Here is a 24,045-nt window from a genome sequence, read left to right on the forward strand (position 1 = left end):
GCCACAAATAATCGCTCAATTAAGTGGCTTATTGTGTGGAAAGTTATAGCAGCCGAATCATCTAAACACATGCTGCTTTCTGAAAAGAGCAACCAAAATGACCAACATAGTTCACAATCACTGAAGAAGAACAAGGTATGCATTTCTGCAACACCTATCGGCATGCCACATGGCATCACAAGGGGAATGCATTCCCCACGGCGATCTCTGTATCAAATGATAAAGTTTTCATGAATACTCTTTGGCTTTTTCGGTAAAGTCACGCAGGTAAATAAATAAATAAAAAGAAAACTTAAGTCACGTAGGTAAACAAAATAATGAAAACTAAATTTACCTACGTAATAATAGGGTTTTTCCCCTTTTTTCTGGCAACAAAACTGAAACCTTTTTACAAAGATTCATGTCTGCATTAACCACAATACCTGCAGTCAAAATGCAAACAAAAAACATACTATGATAACATATGCATTGTCCTTGAAACTGATTGGTCCACACCAAAGGACGGCTTTCTTTTGAGCCTCGACCCAATTGGTGCTCGACCAGATGACGCCAAAAGGCTACGTGACTTTACCGAAAAAACCAAAGAGTATGAATCCTTGTAGTCACGAAAGCTTCAAATCTAGAATTTTCATGAATATTCAAGAACAAAGACAAAACTCAACGATACATTCAGTTTTTCCCATTGAATTACGCCGACAGAAATTTAAATTAAACAGTATATTTTCATCAATTTACAGGTAATAATTATACTAATGCTAAAATAGCAAGGTAATAAACAACAAATGTCAGGTTACTCCCTAATTTACAATTAATAAATATTGCCTTCTAAGACAATAGCTCTGATGCTTATTTTTATATATATAAAGGATGAAGCCATTGTAATGCCACATTTGGGGGCCACATTTTTGTGATCATCCCTATTTGGCTGAGGGCCTTGGACTATGAGCATTGCAATAATATTACGCAAAAGGACACCCAGGAGCCAAACAAGGGACTGTCAAAAACACAGGCAGGGAAGGCGATCAGAAAAAAACTGTTTAAAACTGCACTGGCTTGATACCACAGGGGAATGGCCAAGGTACCGGGCCACACCAGACATGCTGCTTTAGATAATAATCTTCTCACGTATGGCGAAACCCAAAAATGTGTTCTCGTCCCAGCTTACCACGAAGGGAAATTTTGTCGTATGTGACAAGAGTGCCTGTCATAGCTACAGCTTGGTTACTGACAACTACACAAAACACACTGAAAATAAACTGCGAATGTCTCGCACATTTACTGTGATCCAGTCGTAAAATAGAAATTTTTAAAATGCATTGCTTAAAAACTTCCAATTTTATTTCAAGTGGGTGGCTCAGGGTTTAGGGTGCTGAGCCTTCACTGCTGAAATCTTGGGTTTGAATCCAGAAAACCTTTCATGATTAAACCAGGTTCTCAACGGTATGTTGAACTTCTTTTGCACAGTACGTAGACAACCGTGATAATCGGATGTGCGGGGAAAGGATAAGTGCAAAGTACCAGTGCCTTCCTCATATCGGAAGGAGTTGATAGCCTCAGCCTCTCGCCCTGGTCAACAACGTAAACAATAGTTAAATTCACTTTTCACTTAGTTTGACTACATTGTATTTCTGAGCATTCCCTCTGCAGCAAGGTGTGTAGGAAGGTTTGATTTGTGACATGTGCTTTTTTTAAGACATGGGGTGAGCACGCGCTACTCTGTGAGAGTTGTGAATGGATCTTTTCGCAGTGGAATGATCCCAAAAATACAACTTGAATCAAATCTTAAAGGCAAAAAAACCTTGAGCTTGCTCTGATATCTGTATAACAATTGCTTTTTCTTTGGTTCTTTCGGTAAAGTCACGTAGAATGAGAATAAAATAATAAATTGATAAAATAAAATAACAATAATAATAAGATGAATCATTGCAGTCACGAAAGCTTTAAATCGAAACAATTGCTTTGTTCTCTAGCTAACGTTAGAGCCACAGTTTTTTCGTAATCAAACTGAGAATAACAAAACCAACATATAGATGCTATTTCCTTATGTCATCAAGTAAAGCATGTGAACAGATGGACATTGGAATCAAAACAAAACAAGGTTTCTCGCCAATTCTATTACAGATACCCATCTAGAGTTACCCGTTCAAAGTTTTGAAATTACAGCACCCATTCAAAAGTCACAATGCCACACCTATCATGCTTTTGAAGGCCATAAAAAAATGTATGACTCAGCAACCGAATTAAAAACAATAATATTTACGTGAATATCACATTTGAAATCAAACCGCATGTCATGGTTAACGCCACTCCGACTTGTCATTATCCCAAGGAATACCCCCTAAAATGTTGAAATGCTTGTTTTTGTTTTTGCACACTGCTTAAGAAGTGCGCGACGGAGACATGATGTAGTTGCTCGCGGTTATACCACACTCACTCCACCTTGGCGCTGTTCACGTCAAATCCTAAGGCTGTAAACAACCGCTGGCTGCAAAGCGAAGTTTTGTTTGGTATTCACACAAATTTTTTTTTCCACAAACAGAAAGGTTGTGATGTTCAAATTACATCATAATTCAAACAATGCTCAAGGTCTAATAACTGATCTACAATAAAAACACAACTACATCAAAAGAAAAGGCATCCGAGGTCAAGTGGCATATTGTTATAAAATAAGTAAAATCAAAGCCAACAGTGAGAGTACTGAGGGTAAACTGAATTCCATCACGGAATGTGGAATTCCCACAACCACCAAAGATGAGTGCTACCGGCGCTTCGATTAAAATATTCCCATAGAATTAAATTTTATATCTCCATATCGAGTTTCACAATGTTACCGAAATACATATATTGTCCAAAAATTTTGTTTAACTCGTGCATTCTCCTCTTACTAACCTACAACAAAGCAGGTGCAAACAGTGGCCTGGAAAGAAATAGCAGGATAAATACAGACAGTGACTTACGGAAAAAATTCAGAGAGACAGAAATATAATCACACGTAAACAGTGACATTGGGACAAAAAAAAATATCCTTTAAATAGATAACATCGAGACATAGTGGTACAAAGAGCCTCAGAGATACAAAGATGCAGATACACAGAAAAAAAGATAGTGAGACAGGAGCAGCCAGAGAGAAGCGGACACAGAGACACAAAGACACACACTTAGACAAAATATAATACAGAGAGATATAGACACGTACAGACATTGAGAAATAGAAATACACTGAGGCACAGATACTGCAACATAGACATACAAACATTGTGCTGGAGTGCTCATCACACACCAATAACAACACCGGCCATTCGCCACTAAGTGACGGTGACGTCACCACAGCGCCTGTGCCAGGCCAAGTGCACTTTGAGGCTACGTGAAGTGTCGAAGGCTCGCTGACAGACACAATGAGACTGACTATGGGGACACAGAAAATTATAGACAGGCCTTGTGACAGGCCCCGGATGGCATGGAAAGGGCACAAAGGTTCACACATTCCGCGCGCATGAGCGTTAATTAGGGGAGTGATGTTCCAACTGATGATGCCTTGTTCTATGAAAGGCCACTCATGCCATCATAATTAGAAATTATATTTCACAACTCCATGCAATAACAAAATGTGCCTAATTAAAGCCAGCCTTCATAAATTGCAATAAGTAAAATCCCTGCCATTTCTTTCGCACTTACACGTACGCTTTGAACATTTCACAAAAAGCAAACAACTCTAATAATAAATTTTGATTTAAAGCTTTATATATTGTATTGTTTCCCTTCAACGTGACTTTACCGAAAGAGCTAAGAATATGAATAACTCTAATAATACTTTAAACGTGCGGTTTCATAGCCAATACGATGATCCATATTGTTTTTGGGTGAGGTTACGCAGTAGCTTTATGCCACAATCTGTCATTAACCCTGAACAACCGCACCAGATTGTCACGTTTATAAAGATATTATTTATACGTGCCAGTGTATCGATCAATTTCTGACCGATAATGCTCCTCACCGGTGGCTTAGGGCTGAATTTAATATCAACATACTAAAGCACACAGGCCCAAACCACAAATAAGTGGAAATGACCCATTCTGTGGCAGTTGGTGACGTCACAGCTGGTACTTAAAGCAGTCCACTGAAGCAGCCTCACTCCATTTCCGAGTTCACTGCCTCATGAAGCTCAAAGTTTGAGCGAAATGTCATTTGTTGATGCTAAATAAATTAATGAAAAAAAAAATCTGAAGCAACCAGTGAGCTGTATTGGTCAGAATTAGCACAACACATTTGGCACCTGCAAGTAATATCTTTGTATACCTGACGACCTTGTCAGGTGGTGAAGGGTTATTGGAAAGATTGTTGGCAACAAACTGTTTATCTAATGGTTAAGTAAATATGCGAGATTGAAAGCCCCATTAAAGGGAAATAAAAGTCAAGAATTGTCACGGCACCTTTGTGTGCTTTCACACGACTTTGATGTCGTGCTGTCGCCATGGCGCTGTGGCACCAGAGCGTCGGACCAGGATTCTCAATTCTATTTGCCATCAACGGACAAGTCGAATCGAGGTAAGGCAGCCAGGGGTATTACACGCTTGGTGGATGTCAACAAGGCAACAGCGATTTGTTTTTCAGATCGCATTCCTCTTTGGCAACTGCCGAGTTTCCTGTTTTCATGATGCAATGTCCTTTGTGCTCTCCCGCCTTTTGGCATTCCCGGATCTAACACTGGTGAGACAAGGCCATGAAGAAGGAAATCTCTGGTGTAGTAGAGGAATTAGTTTCAAAGACAATGCACTTATTACCAGAGCATGTTTGTTTGCATGTTTTGCCACAAGTACTGTGTGTGGTTAACGCAGATTTGATGACTTCAACAGGCATCCATTTGGTGTTTGAACATGTTAACACGGGTTTTATTGCTAGAAAGGGTAAAAACCTGTTCTTATTATCCTGTTTTTGTTTGAAGAGTGCACATGCTTAATTAACATGGCAGCAACATGCAAGCAAGCAAGCATGAATGGATTATTTCTTATCTAGACTTTTTTTGATAGTGAAAGAAGAACCCAAAGTGTCAGCCTTTGTTAAGAAAATGAATAATGAAAGGACAAAGCTCGATCAAAAAACGAGCTCTTTAGTGCGGTAACAACAAGCAAAGACGCCATGAGAGTAATTCACTTCAAAAAAACAACTGACGACACAAAAAAGGTCCTTCTTTAACGAACAGTGGCTTGAGAGTGCAGCAATGAATTAGTGCACAGTACCTGGTGCCATGCAACCGTGTACATGATCAGAGGTCGTTACGAGATCAATGGAAGACATAGAAGACGAGCAACGAATTTGCTTCAACGCAAAACAATTGAGAGAAAGAAATGGGGAAGGAAATAAACGTTCATCGTTACACGCACGAACACAATGTTCATACAGCAGCTGGCAATGCACCTGAAATATGGAATTAACTGGAGTTGTTACCGAGAACACGCGGGACAGAGGCCCAAGGGGAACGAGCTACCACTTGTACCCTCCCCCCTTCAACCACTGCCAAACACAGCGTGTTTTCAAATGGCTCATTTAGTGCCTGCCTGGGAGTTAATGGTGGGTTACAGGGTCCTCTGGATTCATAGTAAATGCGAGCATCTACCGAATACAGCAGCCAGTGAACGGTGGTTCACTCAGTTAGACCCAGTAATGCCCATGCATAGAAGACTAACGTATATTACACAAGCCACTGAAAGAACACACCCAATTACACAGGCATACATGCTGACAGACTCAACACGCACACACATATAAATAATACATATAGGAGCATTATATGTCGCTTCCTTTGGAGTAACTAACACCTTAAGACCAACCTTAAACACTTGCGCTTAACATGAAGCACAGTGATGAACACGCTGCGATTCAAAGCAACACATTTGGGGCCATGTTTTCACAAATGAACAATACACAAACATCAACTGATCTTGCTTTACGTACCAATGATCATCTTTCCAGTTGGGCAACAACCGTTTCTCCTCCGTGCAACTTGAATTCATGAAGTTCTTCTATGGGCTTCCATAGTTCAACATCAGAGCTGTAATAGCGCTCTCATGCTGCCATGGAGGATATCATCTGTGTGGAGCGGCAACGCTGACATGTCGGCCTTAAAAAAGCGTCGCGTGTTGTCAATGGCCGAACGAATGAAACCCCCACCAAATGAAATTTGGGTTTTCCACTTAAAATTGACCGGGCTCCAGCTGGTCCCGGGCCTCCCCTAGGACGCCTCAGCCTCAAATGAGTACCTGGTGCGGTGTGTAATCATTGTCACTGGGGAGACGATGACAGCCGAGCGTGGTGCTGGCCACCCTCTTCCACGTGTGCCGTGCCGGGCTTCATCAGTGCTCGCGAACAACACTTACCCCAAGAGTCTGTTAAGGCTCTAGGGGAGATCTTTCTCTTGCCTCCGGGCGTGACCACTCACAGCCGTGCGCCCATTGTTATGTTGGCAATGGCCACGAGGTTGGGAGACGATGGGGATGTTGCGGCTGGGCGGGCGGGGACCATTGATCAGCGACGGCTACTCCCACGGGTAACGTGGGAGTAGCTGAGCGTCTTGAGATGTTGTTACTTGGACACCCTGCAAGGTGTAGTATTGCAATTTTCACACGATATCATAAAGAAAGTTTTGCTGGCTGGCGTGGGCAGCAAGAGAGCAAGGGCGGTGGTGATGTCATCACGCATACGTATGCGTGATGACATCACCTGTTCCCTCCCGCCCGTGTATCCCTCGCAAATGCGCGGGCAGCGCTAGCAATATATAAAATAGCAATGTTATCAACCTCCACTGGACACATCAAAGTCTATATGAAAAGATGTATAAAAGAGCATGTTGTCCAAATGTCAACATTATGTTTATTTCTGTCTATGCAACAAACGCAATGGGAGTATCACCTTAATTGTAGTTTAGTGTGACAACCACATCAGTTAACTCCGCGCCACTTCACACAAGCAGTCTGAGGGCCTATTGACGAAAGCGTTTGTCTTGGGCGCGTGTTGTTGCCACCACTCGGAGAGACTCCTCCGAGTGCCCGCTACTGCGGCAGTACCGACCTGCTGGGAGAAGCGGTGGTTGCCCACGGACGCGTATGTCTCCGTGGAGGCGATGGAGGTAGGCACGATGCTGCGGGTCCGCTCCACGTGGATCTGCACACAACGCATGTGGGCGTATACAAATGGTGGGGGGGGGGGGGATATGAAATTAAGTCACAGCTGCCTCAGGGCTCTGAGCACTGAGCCAGTACGGCTGAAATTCTTTGGTTCGAAACCGGGCAGCGACTGATTTCTCACATGTAGCAACTTGACTGTCTCAGTCCACCTCGACAACAGATAACACGGGGGGGGGGGGGGAGGGAAACGCATTAATGGGTTTTCACTTAATTTGCCTGAATTTCAGCTCTGAAGAAAATAAAAAATAAAATTAAATGTCCCCCCCAAAAAAACGTGGGGAGATGCATGCTTCGATTTACACTGATAGACAGAGGAATAGGTGGATTAGAGAGCAGGTAAGTTACATTGTTAAAACTGTTATGAGAAAAGCATTTGGGCTTTGGCAAGACACGTTGAAAGATTGGATGATGGACGATGGTCAAGAAGAGTGACAGAGGCATCAGAGAGGACATCCACCAAGGAGATGGAGCAATGAAATAAATGCGTGTGTGGTTGCTCCGTGGATTATTTCATCACAGGATCACGAGAGATGGTGATGGCTTGGGGAATCCTTCATCCACCAGTCGAGTGATCGTGGCCGTCGATGATGAAAGTCAGGTGGACAAAGCTTGTTGAGTTCTGCTGTTGTGCAGTGCAGCGAGCTTGCTGGATGGCAGTGCTAATAGTGTGTGGAATGGCTTGTCAAGCTCTCTCAATTCCGCTGCACAAGAGCACATTTCCAGTCGGAGAAACGTAAAGCAAGAATTGGGAAAAAAATTCCACCTCTCTGTGACCCGATCTCAGCTCCACCGTAACTCCACCCACTATGGACGTTTTGCAATGCGGAATGAAGGCATGGCAGAATGTGATTACTATGCGGGCAGATAATTTTTACTAAATGTAATGGAATGCCTGTATAGTAAACGTATTTGTCATTCCACCAACAAAAGGCTTCATGGAATGCAAAGTAAACAGGGCAATTTGTTAAATTGCAGTCAATTTTCAATCCACTGCTGGATAAAGGCCTCCCCATATCATGTGGTGGCGAGATGTTAACGGCTGTACCTCGCCTGGTATAAGGTCGTAAAAATTCGATCCCAACCCTGACGCCTACACATTTGGAGTTTTCATGCTTGTTCTCCCTGTGGTCATGTGGATTTTTCTCCAGGTCCTTCGGGTTTTCCCTCCGCATTTAGAAATATGCGTTTAGAGTATTTGGCTGCTATACATTTCCACATTATAAGCCACTTCATTGGGCTATCATTTGTGGCCAGATCGCTTTTGAAAAAGAGATATTTATAGCGCAGTGGGCCTGGGCTGCTAAAATAAAAAAAAAATGTTTTGTTGCTGTAGTGTCAGTCAGGGGGTTGTTTGACTGTAAGTCACCATGCTGGTCAATGCGAGCTTCCCAGAGCAGTTCAAGATTTCGCTAGCCACTGACGTCATGCCATGGCTGAGAATCAGGCTCAGGGTTCCCGGATTCAGAGTTCAGTCCCCTAGCCACTGCACCACCGCCGCTCATCTCCAGCGGTCCGTGACAGCTGCGCAATATCACTGGGAATTGTTCCTCGTGACGGGCGAGTGGACAGGAGGTAAACTGCCCACTATGTATCTGCCTCGTCATGTACACATTTGTAGATATAAACATAACAACGTTCTAATTGGTAAAGCACTAAATATGTAAATCATGCTACATTAGGGGTAATGATATTTAAAACGAAAACATTGGAGTTCAGTCTACGAACGCTATATTTTTTACACTCAAAACATTAAAAAAAAAATCATACTTCATATATTATGAGGAAAGATGTGCATGTCATCATGATAACTTGTAGCACTAAAAGGCTATCCGATTCATGGGTGGGAAAGAAGCCAAATTTGCAGTGAGTAGACAATATTTATCCACTTTTCCATCACAAACTAGAGGAACATGCTCTCTTGCTGCTACGTGCAAGAGACTCCGAGTGCTCAGCTGTAAAGGTGAGAGGGAATTAGACCATACATGCCTGCATGCACCAGTTTGATGTTTGTGTACATAAAAGTCTCACTTCACAACCAATTGTAAGTAGACAACAATTCTATAGTTTGCGTATACAGGTTTCCCTCGCTATATGCGGCTTCGGTTTGTGCAATATCGCATATATATACAGCTAACCTATCTCTTCCCAAAATTTAATCAAATGCAGTTTGAATTCACTCATGCGGCTATGCGGTCGGAAGTGGGACAACGTTGTGTGTGTATGGCATGCGCAACTCGGCAGGCAGCTGTCTCGCGTGGCTTCGCATAGAGCGAGGGAAACTTGTATTACAGAAACATACGGAATCTAGAAGTCAACAAAAGAACTAAAATATTTTTGTCCACAGCTTGCTCTTCCACTTCTTCTTCTGGGATCCCTCGTAGTCGAGTATGATTTCCCTCCAGGTGTCACTAGTCTATGTTGCGAGGTGGACCTGGCTGGCCATGGGTCCGGAGATGGCTGAATAGGCCAATCCGTGACCTGCAGATCTTGGCACAGTTGGGGGCACGGGTGGTCCATCTGGGAGCTCCCACTCGTTGTTGTCTCTGGTGTATGTGCTTTGCGGCATGCTCTTTTCCTTGCTATCAACTCTCTTCGCTCGGGCCTCAAAATGCTGAGTTCCATTGTTTATTTTGGGCCTCCATGATGGCCTATCAAGAGCATAGAATTCCCAGTTGTTTGGATCTATGTGGCTTCGCTTGAGGTGCATTTTAAGGTTGTCACAGAAACGCTTCCTTTTACCTCCGGGGGCACGTGATCCATCGCTGAGCTGGGAATAGAAGATTTGCTTCGGAAGCCTCGAGTCATTCATTCTCACGATGTGACCTGCCCATCTGAGTTGATACTTCATAATGATGGCCTCTATGCTGGATGAGTAGGATCGCTCCAGGACACTGATATTAGTTTGTCTTTCTTCCCAGGTGATGTTTAGTATTTTCCTGAGACAGCGTTGCTTAAACATTTCGATATATTTGATGTGTTTACGATAGGCGGTCCAGGTTTCTGCACCGTATAAGAGGGTTGGGAATGATCACAGCGTTATACACAGCCACTTTGGTCTTGGTGGTAATGTCGTGGTCTTCAGAGACCCTGCCAAAGGCAGGACAATTTCGGGCAATCCGATGTTGGATTTCATCATCAACTAAGACAGTGCTAGAGAGATGGCTGCCTAAGTATGGAGCGCTGTCCTACCAGACAGTCTCGTCCCTTCACCTGATGAAGGCCGCTTTTGTTGTGGCCGAAACGTCGTGAGAATATTATTGTGTTATTTTATTTTATCAATTTATTATTTTATTCTCATTCTACGTGACTTTACCGAAAGAACCAAAGAAGATGAATCATTGCAGTCACGAAAGCTTTAAATCGAAATGTAACCGCCTCTACAGGGAGGGATTCCACACATCCTTAAGATCATTCAACAGACTCCGGGATAAGAAGGCTCAACTAATCGAGTCTCTCACCTTTCTGAAGAGATGCCGCGACTCTAAGGCGCTTTGTTCCTCTCACACAGCTTAAAGGCCGTGATCTGAACGTGGCTCTTTCACTCCAGCGCTGTCCTACCAGACAGTCTCGTCCCTTCACCTGATGAAGGCCGCTTGTGTTGTGGCCGAAACGTCGTGAGAATATTATTGTGTTATTTTATTTTATCAATTTATTATTTTATTCTCATTCTACGTGACTTTACCGAAAGAACCAAAGAAGACGTATTCTAGTATTGCATTGTTGGTAATGATTGTAGGGGGTGGTAGGTGTCCTCTTGGAGCTTGTTGAAAAAGGATCTCTGTTTTGCTGGTATTCAATGTTAGACCCATCCTTCTGTAAGCATCTGTAAATATGTTGACGATGACCTGAAGGTCAGCTTCTGAGCAGGCTCTGACTTGGGCATCATCAGCATATTGGAATTCAATAACGGATGTGATTGATGTTTTCGACTTGGCTCTGAAACGGTTGATGTTGAATATGTTCCCGTCTGTCCTATATGTGATAGTTATGCCTCTGGGAAGTCTGTTCTCTGTCAGATGAAGCATTTCCGCCAGGACGATGGAGAAAAGAGTTGGTGCAATAACGCAGCCTTGCTTCACACCGGTCCTTACTTAGATTGGCTCTGAGGTTTCACCATCAGAGAGGACGATAGCCTTCATACCGTCATGTAACAGACGGAGGACGTTAATACATTTTGTTGGGCAGCCATATCTCAGAAGGATCCTCCATAGTGCTTCACGATTAACGGAATCAAAAGCTTTAGTCGGAACAAAGAAAGCCATGTACAATGGTAGTCTCTACTCCTGGCACTTCTCTTGGAGTTGACGGGCTGAGAAGATCATGTCTGAGATTCCCATGCCAGGTCGAAAGTCACTCTGCGATTCAGGAAGGAGCTTGCACAGCACCAGCGACACCATTTACTACAGATGTCAACACAATAGTAGAGAAACTAGTAATGCAGTCATGCCACACTATATAGAAACCTTAAAATCACTCAAGCGAAACAAAACCGGTAGAACGAGCAGTGGTACGAAATCAGAGGGAGAAAAAGCTTTTCAAAGACACCTTCCAGAAGTAAACAAGCCTCCCTTAACATTACAGCAAAAGGCATTTAAAAAATGTGAAGCTTGCCCGGGGACGTGATACGGCTCTGCTCTCCCTGAGAATGCCACAGCCCCTGCTGATGTGCCTCGCCTATGTTTCCAATTTCCACACAAGTTCAACCTGAAATTCCAACTGTCGATGACACTTCATGAAGTCAGCTTATTGTTATTTTTTATTCCGTTGCATTTTCCACACATTACGCGACTGTCATCTTGGTAATGAGCTTAGCTCTCTCCCCACCCCCCCCCCCCCCCCCCTTTTGTGTCCAGAACCCACTCTAGCAGAATGCTGTACTGTTATTATAACACATTATTTGGCGATACTGCATTGGCAGTGGTCCACGAGCAAACATAACAACAACAAAACCCTGACATTTCGACATTAGCCCCTGTGCCCATAACATTCATCATTAACACTGCCTTAAAAGAAAAAGGCTACATGTTGTGCAACGACCCTTCAGCATAGCAGATACCAAAAATACTGCGAGTCTGATTGGGAGCTGTCATCACAGGCATTTGCCCAATATCATTTAAATATTTTAGCTTGTGCAACTACAAGACATTGGCTTCTTCCATATGCTCAGGTGAGTTGGGAGGCTGCGGTCAATATATCTGCCAAGTAAATTGAAAGAGCGAGACATAACTAAAGTGTAAAACCAACTCTTTATAATGCATTGTTATGCAGGCGTTTGGTGCCTGGGCTGAGACCATGAGAATTATTTTGTGGTCAAGAATTCAAACCCAAAATGCTGACAACCCTGGCTCAATGCTGTGACATGGGCATGATTGCCTCACCTGCCCAACCACATTGCAAACCAACGCTGAACATTAAACTCATCTTACCGCATTTAAGTGGTCTGATTTTGATTTAATACAGGTGCTGTCAGATTACTGAATGAGAAAATGACACTCCAAACTTTAACACTCCAAACTACCCGTTTCTTGAAAATGCTTCAAGGAATTTGAAGCCAAAGTGAGAAAAGCTTGGCAATACACACATGCTATGTAAACTATAAACATCAATCAATGACCCTTCAAAGTGTTATTTCATACGAGTACAAACTTGATCATTAAATATTTTCAATTAACCGTTTATGTAATATTCGTTGTTGTTTGATATTCGGTGCAACAACGCGCGTGAAAATGCTACGCATCGTTGAAATAAACACAATTTACTAAAATAACGCTCGCTGTTGCGTACCTGCTCCTCGATCTTGTCTTGCCGGTCCAATGCAGCCTCCACGGCATCGTAGAATTCCTCATCGTTCATTATGCTGTTGGGCCCTTCCTGCACGTGTGCAAAACAAAAGCGACACAAACGAGCGTTTTAAAATCGAGAAAAAAAGATTTCATGAAAAGCAAACGGGGTGTAATTCAACGTATGTTTTTGGCACCTGCACCACCTTCGAGCATGGGGTGTTCACCGCAAAAGGCATCGGTATAAATCTTAGGAAGAAGTGTTTGCACACAGGGTTATGAGGGAGCCCAGAATGGGCGTGGTGACAAGGCAATGCAGGTAGGGGGAGGGACAAAAAGTGGATCTCTTCGTAAACGTAAAAACCGGACAACCAATTGCCAGAATTCTAGATTTGAAGCTTTCGTGACTGCAAGGATTCACACTCTTTGGTGTTTTCGGTAAAGTCACGTAGGTAAAAAAATAAATAAAAGAAAACTAAATGAAATCACGACGTTTCGGGCGCATCACAAGTGTCCTTCTTCAGGTAAGGGACAAAGTAGCGAAAGCACAAACGCTGGACACACTGAGACACACTGAAGCGCTCGTGCTCTCGCTACTTTGTCCCCACCTGAAGAAGGACGCTCGTGTTGCGCCCGAAACGTCGTGATTTCATTTAGTTTTTTCGTTTATTCTTTTATTTTACAGTTTTACCTACGTGACTTCACCGAAAAAAAACAGAGTATGATTGCCAGAATGTCAGGGACCTGGACTGACTGCCCGTCTGGTAGGCAGTGAAGCTCTGCCTCCGTGTTTTCAGCCAAGAAATCTGTGCATCCTGCCAGTACAACAGGTCCCGTGAGTGCCCCGCAATAAAAATTCACTACAAAATTCCGATTGCGCTCTAAATTGAGTAATTCACCTGGAATTACAGAACCCGCAGCAGAGCTCATTCACCAGAGTCATTGTGCTAATCGAACCTCCGATTGGTACCGGTGGGCTACGCATGGTGCGAAAGAAGTTCACCGCACACACATAGCACATCCTGGCTGCGTGTGAGCAAAACACGGTGTGTTTAAAGCACTACACTAACATGAAGATAACTAGATCTGAGTATGATGAAAATACACGAAGAACAATATTAAACGCCATTTGTGACGATGACGATATATGATCACCAATGGAAGGTTAAGGTCTGTTGATGTCACCCACTTGTCTCTTCTGCTAGGCTCCCAAAGCTACTACCAAGTTCACACCCAGAATCCTCCCGCGGCATCCTCCTACCTGTCAGTATTAAGGCTTGCCCTTCGTTGGTGACCTCCAGGTAGCTACTACAATGGTTGTGTTTGTAACCTGCCCTGTCCCTCCTCCTTACGTGCCCCCCCCCCCCATCCATCACAATATCTTCCCGAGTACATTGAGATTCCTTTCCACGTTGAATTTTGCTGTCTTAACCATGACATTGCTCGTGTATTACACGTCCACCAGAAGCTTATATTTGTTTGCTTCAATAAAGTCCAGCTCTGTGACCAATACAGTCACACATTAGTCCTGCCTCAAACACCCACCTCTTAATAATAAACTTGATCTCTATCGCATTCAAAAGTGATTTACGTGGTGTATTATGAAGGTGCCTTGACTACCTACCGCATTAAGCACATCACAATGTATCTACACAAAGTCCTCTCCTAATTTTATAGGTCAACAAGGCCCCCCCCCCCCCGAACCACTGTCATCAACTTCATATTGGAGAGCTCACACAAAGGCTCCAGTGTCTGGCCTCAGCCAAGGCCCTCGCTCAGACTGTTGGGGCAAGTGCTGTTAGCGAGTAGCACCCTATGGAGGTCGGCACGAAACACGAGGGGTGGGTGGCTAGCACCATGCCCAACCGCCTTTGTCCCCCCAATGATGATGTTTACACACACTGGTTGCTCATTTGAGGTCGAGACGACCTAGGGGAGGCCCAGGACCGATTAACAAAAATAATCACTGGTGTTGGCCATGAGCGAGAATCGAACTCGGGTCACCAGGTTCTTAGGGCAGCGCGCCAACCACTGCACCCCTGCTAAAACACATACGCATCACCGACACTCAAAGTCTCCCAGGAACAATACACCCATTTGTGACCGCTGGGTGTTTTGCAGTCTCCATCATCCTGTGCGTAGTGTTAATAACCAGTTAAGTTTGAAATTGAATGGCATATTTATGATAACCTTGGTTGAAAACAAACTTATGTATTATTTATACAAACCCAATCTCCACAAATCATTTACAGAACATACGAAACGAGTATAAATCTACAGAGGTGCGCATGACAACATTTCAACCCACTCTAGCTGCTGACATTTAAAACTATGACTCATTTTTAAAAAGTATAAAAAGAAAAATGTAGTTATGTAACATAAGAAAAATGTTAAAAACACTTTTAAAACATTGTTGTACATAAACATTTTGCAAAACAAATTGCACAAATACAGCACAATGTCGCATATCCAACTTTTCGGGGTTCGAGTATGGGCGAATATGTGAAAAGGTTGGATACGTGAACGTCTAAAGAAAATAAGTTACACAGGTGCGCACAAAAGGTTACAGTACAAAACATAAAGCGTAAGCCGCTTTAACCATAGGGAACATGTTTTACGGAGCTTTAAAAGCAAATGTTTGCAACATTAAGAGCACATTAATGCACGTGAAAAAATAAGTGAGATTCGGTAAAATATTTTTTTTAAATGACACGAACACCACGCACCAATAATGCACTGGGGGTGGCCTTTTAATTGGTCAGGGAGGACACACGGTGAGATTTTTGCACCGTGTTCTCTTTTTGCAGCGCACCTGTCCACAAATTAGGGCAGAGCATCCACAAGGTGAACCCCAAAGGGTTCAAAATATCAGGGGCACCCCTCTACTGAAAAACCATGGGGAAAAAACCCCAAGAAACTGAGAGAGAAACCCAAGAGACTGAGGCACAAAAACATTTAAACTGTCAAGCCAATGAAGTCGAGCCTACTTTTGTAAAGAAAAGGAGGGGTTATTAAATGAGTTTGTGCATCAGCATTAGGCTCATGTCCACCCCCATAACAAATAAAAAAAATACAGTAAAACCTTGGATTGTGAGTAACTTGGTCTGCGAGTGTTTTGCAAGACGAGCAATTTTTATTTATTAATTTGATAAACGAGCGAGGTCTTGCAATACGAGTAGTATGTATACGCTTTGTCTGCCGAGCGTCAGGTGATCACAACTGATATACGAGTGCTTTGACTGGTGTGTGTGTGTGTGTGACCAGGTCTGTGTGTGTGTGTGACCAGGTCTGTGTGAACCCCCTACCTCCTCGCGGTGCCGGACGGGCAACCTTGTCGTGGACAGTGCTGTGCGGGGAGATCCAATTTTGATTGGCTCCTCCCCTCATGGCAAATGTGTCCACCACAGGGGCTAAACGGGGGCTCTGGACGGGTGCGAGGGGCTGGTAACCCCTCCACCTTCAATTAATTACCACGAAACCACGAGTTAAACTGAAATATGTAACTAATAAGCTTGTGCCGGAGGCCCCAGGGGGCCAGGCGTCTATGACGTCTCCTGGCCAAACTCCAATTGGCGGAGCCAGGAGATTGAATATCTACCCTCGGGGCTCCTCCAGAAACAACGAAAAGCCACTACGGGTGGCCACGTGGAATGTTCGAACGCTCACTGCGGAGGAGAGGCTGCCACTCCTCTGTCAGGAGCTGGACCGGTACCGCCTGGATCTCTGTGGCATTCAGGAGGTCCGGTGGACCGGCTCTGGCTCCTGCCACCATGAGGGGTGGACAGTTCTCTACTCGGGGCAGCAGACTGCCAAACAACAGGGTGTGGCTCTTCTTTTGAACAAAAGAATGAAGGGGGCGTGGGAGCGTGGCGGTGAGGTGTGGGAAGCTGTAAGCCCCAGGCTACTTTGGGCTCGCCTTCCCATCAACCGGAGGCGAGGAATGGTGGTCGTGGTTACTTATGCCCCCACCGAAGATGAACATCCGTGGAGGGATGCAGGCAAAGCCGATGAGTCAGATGCCTTCTATGACCTCCTGTCACAGGTGCTGGCTAAAGTGGCCCCTCGGGATAGAGTCATCATGTTGGGTGACTTCAATGCCCGAGTTGGTCATGATACTGGCACCTGGTCTGGAGTAATTGGAGGGCACGGGCAAGATCAGCTCAATAACAACGGTAGGAGGCTGCTAGATTTTTGTGCAGCCCATGGGCTTGTAATTACCAACACGCTGTTCCGGCATCGGCGCATCCACACAACATGGATGCATGCCGGGTCCAAGCAAGAACATCTGCTGGACTACATAGTGACGGACCAGCGGATGCGAGTCCATGTCCTTGACACCAGGACCTACCGTGGAGCTGATCTGCCCTCTGACCATCGACTAGTCATTTGTAAGATGCGCCTGCCATTCTTCCACTCCGGTGGTGGGTGTACACCCAGGACCCCATTCCAACCTAAAGTGGCCTGGTCTCAGTTATCTGATGAAAGTTGCAAGCGAGAATTTAATCATCGCTTGCAGCTGGGATTGGATACACTGACTCACTCACACCATGCCGATGGAGTTGGGGGGGGGGGCGACGGAGCCGGGGGGGGGGGGCCGAAGGAGTCGGGGGGGGGGGCGACGGAGCAAGGGGGGGGCGACGGAGCCGGGGGGGGGGGGGGCGACGGAGCCGGGGGGGCGACGGCGCAAGCAGAGGGAGCCGACACTGACTCACTCACACATCATGCACCGACTCACTCACACATCATACACTGACTCACTCACACACCATACACTGACTCACTCACACATCATACACTGACTCACTCACACATCATACACTGACTCACTCACACCATGCACTGACTCACTCACACCATACACTGACTCACTCACACATCATACACTGACTCACTCACACATCATACACTGACTCACTCACACATCATACACTGACTCACTCACACACCATGCACTGACTCACTCACACATCATACACTGACTCACTCACACATCATACACTGACTCACTCACACACCATACACTGACTCACTCACACATCATACACTGACTCACTCACACATCATGCACTGACTCACTCACACATCATACACTGACTCACTCACACATCATACACTGACTCACTCACACATCATGCACTGACTCACTCACACATCATGCACTGACTCACTCACACATCATACACTGACTCACTCACACATCATGCACTGACTCACTCACACATCATGCACTGACTCACTCACACATCATGCACTGACTCACTCACACATCATACACTGACTCACTCACACATCATGCACTGACTCACTCACACATCATGCACTGACTCACTCACACATCATACACTGACTCACTCACACATCATGCACTGACTCACTCACACATCATGCACTGACTCACTCACACATCATGCACTGACTCACTCACACATCATACACTGACTCACTCACACATCATACACTGGCTCACTCACACATCATACACTGACTCACTCACAACATGCACTGACTCACTCACACATCATACACTGACTCACTCACACATCATACACTGACTCATTCACACATCATACACTGACTCACTCACACATCATACACTGACTCACTCACACATCATACACTGACTCACTCACACCATGCACTGACTCACTCACACATCATACACTGACTCACTCACACATCATGCACTGACTCACTCACACATCATGCACCGACTCACTCACACATCATGCACTGACTCACTCGCACATCATACACTGACTCACTCACACATCATACACTGACTCACTCACACATCATACACTGACTCACTCATCATGCGCTTACTCACTCACACATCATACACTCGCACAACCACTGACCCATTCACTCATCATACACAGGTTCACTCATCGTGTGCTGACTCACTCACTCACATCATACACTCACTCACGCTGCTGCTGACTCACTCACACATCATACACTGGGAGTGTCATGCTGCCAGCTATGGCTGCAGGTTTTTGTCGTACATGTTATGTATATTGTTTATTGTTAAATTTAAAATCACAGTTCCTATTATTACTGTTGTTACATTGTTTTCTTAGCTTTATTTTGGTGATTCGAAAACATATGGTTAATCCAAATTGTCTCATGGTTGTTGTTGTTGGCTTGCACCACATTGATTTTTGCACACAGCGTTATAATACGTTTTTTTGTGTGGAATATTTGCTGGTTTATTCCAGAATGTTTCTGTTACGCATCGTCGCTTTAAGATGTTTCTGTGTTCAAATTTTGTTTGTTGCAGTTGCACCCGACTTAAGAGCCGCATGGCTCACAGGGCTATACCTAATAAATGAAACTTGAAACTTGATATACGAGTGCTTTGGATTACAAACACATTTCCGGAACGAATTATGCTCGCAATCCAAGGTTTTACCGTAATTCGTTTCTCGATGTTTCTTTTATTGAAAGGCTGCGAGTAAAGACTAAACATTTGGAGCAGACCCTGAGACGAGACCTGAGATAACCAGCAACAACAACAAAATGATAATCCATTGCACGTCTGCGAGACACTCAAACACATGAACAACCGTGAGTCTCAAGGACAAATCTTGAGACTTGACTTATGTACGTTGAACTTCTTTCGCACCGTACGTAGCCAACTGTGTGAAATCGGAGGTGCGGGGGAAGGACAACAAACTAAACACAATGTATGCCATGTGAGCAGGTAGCAGCTGGAAGGCCTACATCGATGCAGAGGATGCACTTCCCGTGGTGTCCCGAACGGGCAAGAGAACTCCTGGAGCACTCCGTGAAGTGCTCCTCTGATTTACTCTCCAACATCCCAAAAGCCTTCAATGCATCATGCTGCAAGACAGCCACGTCACAGCCCAGGTGTCATGAGCAGCCCCACGGGCGGCTGACTACGAGCCAAACCTCACAGTACAGCTCAACGTGCTGTGAATCGTCAAGACTTTCAATGCCTTCCTATAAAAGTAATATTTTTTAAAAAAAACTTTTCTTTTAAAACCCACGCTTTAATTAAATGTACCCTGCTAGTAATGGAATACCTCCACGACTCCAAGAAGTGGCCCCAAAGCTTGCCATGATGTAGTTTTTTTAGTTTTTTTTTAGTTTATTTATTTTGGTATAGCCCTGTGAGCCATTCGGCTCTTGAATCGGGTGCAACCACAACAAACTAAAAAACAAAAACACGAACAAGAAAAACATCTTAAAGTGACTATGTGACTGTGCAAACAGAAAATCCATGAAAAAAAACCAGCAAAGTAAGGGACCGTGCTGATTTACAGCCAACGTCAGTTGAGCGTGGACAATAAGACCCAAGCCGAAACAAAACATAAAAAAAGATTGATAAAAAATGTTTTTCTTTTTATGATAGAATATAGTATTGTCATCAGTATGCAATAAGTATACCAAGTTTGCGGTCGATACCACATTGGGAAGCGGGTTAAAATTGAGTTACAAGATTTGAGGATACAACAACAGAGTGAGTTAATATAAATCGTGTAAAATGGCACGGCTACTTCAGTCAACAACAGGTCCCTGCAGGGTGGGCTGGTAGGAACATTGGAATTTTGCGCAATTTTATTTTTACACCCCAACAGCACGAGATTTCACTTCGTTAAAGTATTGAAAGGGGACGGACGGACGGACACATTAATCTATTGCAGGCTGATACACTCAGTTTACAACTTCGTTCCTACCAGTAGAATTGTACCGCTGTCGCTAGGAGTTGTCGCAACAGGGAAATGCGGATTAAAGTACGGTAATTGTTTTTAAAATAATAAAACATTTATTTGAGAATAATTCCGAAAATGTAGGATGTTTAGTTTTTCACGTTGTTTCTTATTTTTACTGTAGATTTTGAAACTTTGTTTTGATTGGCCAAAACAAGGTGAGGGAACATGTGACTCCAGGAAGCATAATTCAGTTGTGTGTGAGTGAGGTGCTTTTGTGCTCTTGGGAAACAACGGGTTGTACAGTTGCTATGATGTTTGCATAATTACTGACGTAAAATACCCTTAAATGCTGTACCTTAACAGGACTGTAAAATATCACAACCTGGAATCAGGGTGACATCATTGCCGTTTAGATGGCTGTAAATGCTACGACGAGAGACTGAGGTCACATGGTGAGAAGATTATCTCTCTCTCTCTCTCTGTGGGTCCAGCAAATACATTTTCTAAACCAGAATCATCACAAAATGGGGAAGTGAACCTGATCCTTTAAGAGATTATTCTCATCCTCACAAACATCGGATATGTTTTTGCAGGACGTATTCCATTTATCTGTTTATACTAAATACCACTGTTAAGCGAGAGCACTGTGATTGGGTGCATTGTAGAGCTTTGATCTCTTACATAACGTAATGACACTCTTTAACAGCATATACTGGCACAAAAAGCAGTGGAGAAAAGGTGCAAGGAAATATTTTGAGTAAGAAGCAGTTGGGTAGCTCTGGAGAGTTCATAGCCGGGCGAGCTAAATATGGCACCGGAAATATCGAGACAAAACGATTAAAACTCAAGCCTCTCACATGAAATAAAACCATGAAATTTAAATGTAAAACTCACAAAAAGCAACGTTGGAGAACAGCCTCCGGAAAGTTATACGGTGGCATATAGTACTTCGAAGCTCCCTTCAAATGCCTCTTCATCCAAACTACGCTCACTGAAATTTCTCACACGCTGTTGCAATGAAGGCAATGTTCATCGCATTGTGGTCAAAATTATATGTTCTTAGTCCTCAGCTGAAAAAGGCTAAATAAAGTGATCAGTCAATTTAAATGATTTTTTTTAGATAGCTGGAAAGCTTACCTAATTCCCTTTCAAGTGCACTGAGCCCATATCAATGGGTACCTCGGTACACATCCACACAACTACCCATTCCTTAAACGTTTAAATGTCACAAGACAATGATGGCAGCCACGTCAAGAACTTACAAAACAAAAGCTGTTATCAAAATTTCGTCTTGCCTTTCATTGAGTAAAGTCTGCTATTGAGATCTCATTAGTCTCAACATGTAACAAAAAACATCAGAAATGTATCTGGGTGGCAAAAGCGCACTGCTGTGGTTGTTGCTGGTACCTTGGAGGAAATTTGTTTTTGAAAGGGGAATGTGAAACAGATGAATGTAAATTTCTTTCTTGCACCTCCATTAAGCATGGTTGGCTACGTATGGCACGAAAGAAGTTCCACAACATACACACATCTTCTTGGTTCTTTCGGTAAAGTCACGTAGAAGGGAAATAATAAAATAATAAAATAATAAAAATTTAACATAATAAAATAACATTTTATTTTATATAAAGAACCAAGAAGATGAATCCCTGCAGTCACGAAAGCTTTAAATCGAAACATACATACAGCCCAAATTTTTAATTATTTCGTGTAACGCATGCTAAAATGTCAAACAGCACAGAAATATACTGCAGTATATCAAATTGTAGGTCGTGGAAGTAATTTAGATTGAATAATAATTTACAACTCTATGCCAATCCACTGTTGGATTAAGGCCTCCGCATGCCATGTCGGTCATTGATGTTTTAAGATATCCAAATGTCATGTATCTTTGATTCTCATCAATGTATTGATAATTCAATTTTATTGAGGGACTGTGTGTTGTCCTGGTGCAGTCTGGGACTGGTTTGCTGCCTGACACAAGCTTGGGAATTGGTGTACTTATACAATTGGAACTGAAATACTTTATGTATTTTATTTATGTGAATTGCTTACCTTTCCTACACTTTGCACTCCTATCGTTTTTTTTGGTATCGTCTGTGGTTGTGACTTACCGATCCATCCCTACTGGACATGTGAAAAAGAGCTTCATAGCTCATCGGACTTCTCCAGGATTAACAAATATTCTGATTCTGACTTCAACCACGCTGGTCAGCGTAGGTTGGTGACCAAGGAAGGGGGGGGGGGGGCAACAGGAACCAAGAGGTCACAAATCCCCCAATCCTTCTCAACGGATGTACATAATCATCATCAGCCATCGTCAATCCACTACTGGATAAAGACCTCCCCAAAGTGGATGCCACTATTTATAAACTATCTTTATTTTACCAGGTAAGGCCCACTAAGCTATATAGCTCTTTTTCAGAAGCGACCTGACCACAAATGATAGCTCAACGAAGTGGCTTATCGCGTGGAAATTTATAGCAGCCAAATACTCTAAACACATTTCTAAATTTCGATTTAAAGCTTTCGTGACTGCAAGGATTCATCTTCTTTGATTCTTTCGGTAAAGTCACGTAGAATGAGAACAAAATAATAAATTGATAAAATAAAATAACAATAATATTCTCACGACGTTTCGGCCACTTGTGTTGTGGCCGAAACGTGTTGTGTTGTGGCCGAAACGTCGTGAGAATATTATTGTTATTTTATTTTATCAATTTATTATTTTATTCTCATTCTACGTGACTTTACCGAAAGAACCAAAGAAGACATTTCTAAATGTCGAGGGAAAACCAGGGGACCCGGAGAAAAATCCATGTGACCACACGGAGAACATGCAAACTCCTAATATACAGGTGTCAGGGTCAGAATCAAACCCACAACCTCCTGTATACCAGGCGAGGTAGTTAACATTTTGCCATAAGGCACCCTGAATCCATAAACTGAATTCATCGCTCCATCTCCTCGGTGGCTACCCTCTCGGACACATTGCATTCTTTAGCTGCCACTCTGTTACGATTGCTGACCATCAACCATCATCTCTTCTAGTGGTGTCTTTCTCACGGTCACTTGATGATCCGGAATGCTTAATTAACCGGCATCTGTCATAGACGGCAAGACAAATCTTCCTTCATGCACCAAGACGTTTTTGACAGCCATCCGGCATCTTGCCGTCTGCTTCTCCATAAGATCTGCTGTTTACGGAAGCTTCAGGACGCTACCAAGTGGTGGTGCTAGTAGAAGGCTGTGTATACTGTATTCTAGACATACAGTAATGTAGTGTATACTGTCTTCTAAGCTGCCCCACTGCTTCTCGACAATCAACTTAGAATGCTCTACAACTGACCAGTGAGTACCTCTGTAAAATAGTATATTAGTTATTATATCATAGTTAAACTGTAGCCT

The 24,045-nt window shown here is 43.6% G+C and overlaps 1 protein-coding gene across 4 annotated transcripts in view; it reads right to left on the reverse strand.

Annotated features, from left to right (window-relative positions):
• The window catches only part of LOC116950482 (ceramide transfer protein-like), a 110,790-nt gene that overhangs the window by 17,040 nt on the left and 69,705 nt on the right, over positions 1-24,045 (reverse strand). For all 4 annotated transcript variants that reach the window (XM_032968321.2, XM_032968407.2, XM_032968484.2 and 1 more), the window contains 2 exons: positions 12,966-13,052; positions 7,066-7,158 (listed from right to left, as the gene is read on the reverse strand). In XM_032968321.2, the coding sequence (XP_032824212.2) occupies positions 7,066-7,158; positions 12,966-13,052 (180 nt within the window). The remainder of the gene's footprint in view (positions 1-7,065; positions 7,159-12,965; positions 13,053-24,045) is intronic.

The sequence above is a fragment of the Petromyzon marinus genome, chromosome 1 (assembly GCF_048934315.1).
Source record: "Petromyzon marinus isolate PM22_M1 ecotype Great Lakes invasive population chromosome 1, UKy_Petmar_22M1.pri1.0, whole genome shotgun sequence".
NCBI classification, from domain to species: Eukaryota; Metazoa; Chordata; class Hyperoartia; order Petromyzontiformes; family Petromyzontidae; genus Petromyzon; species Petromyzon marinus.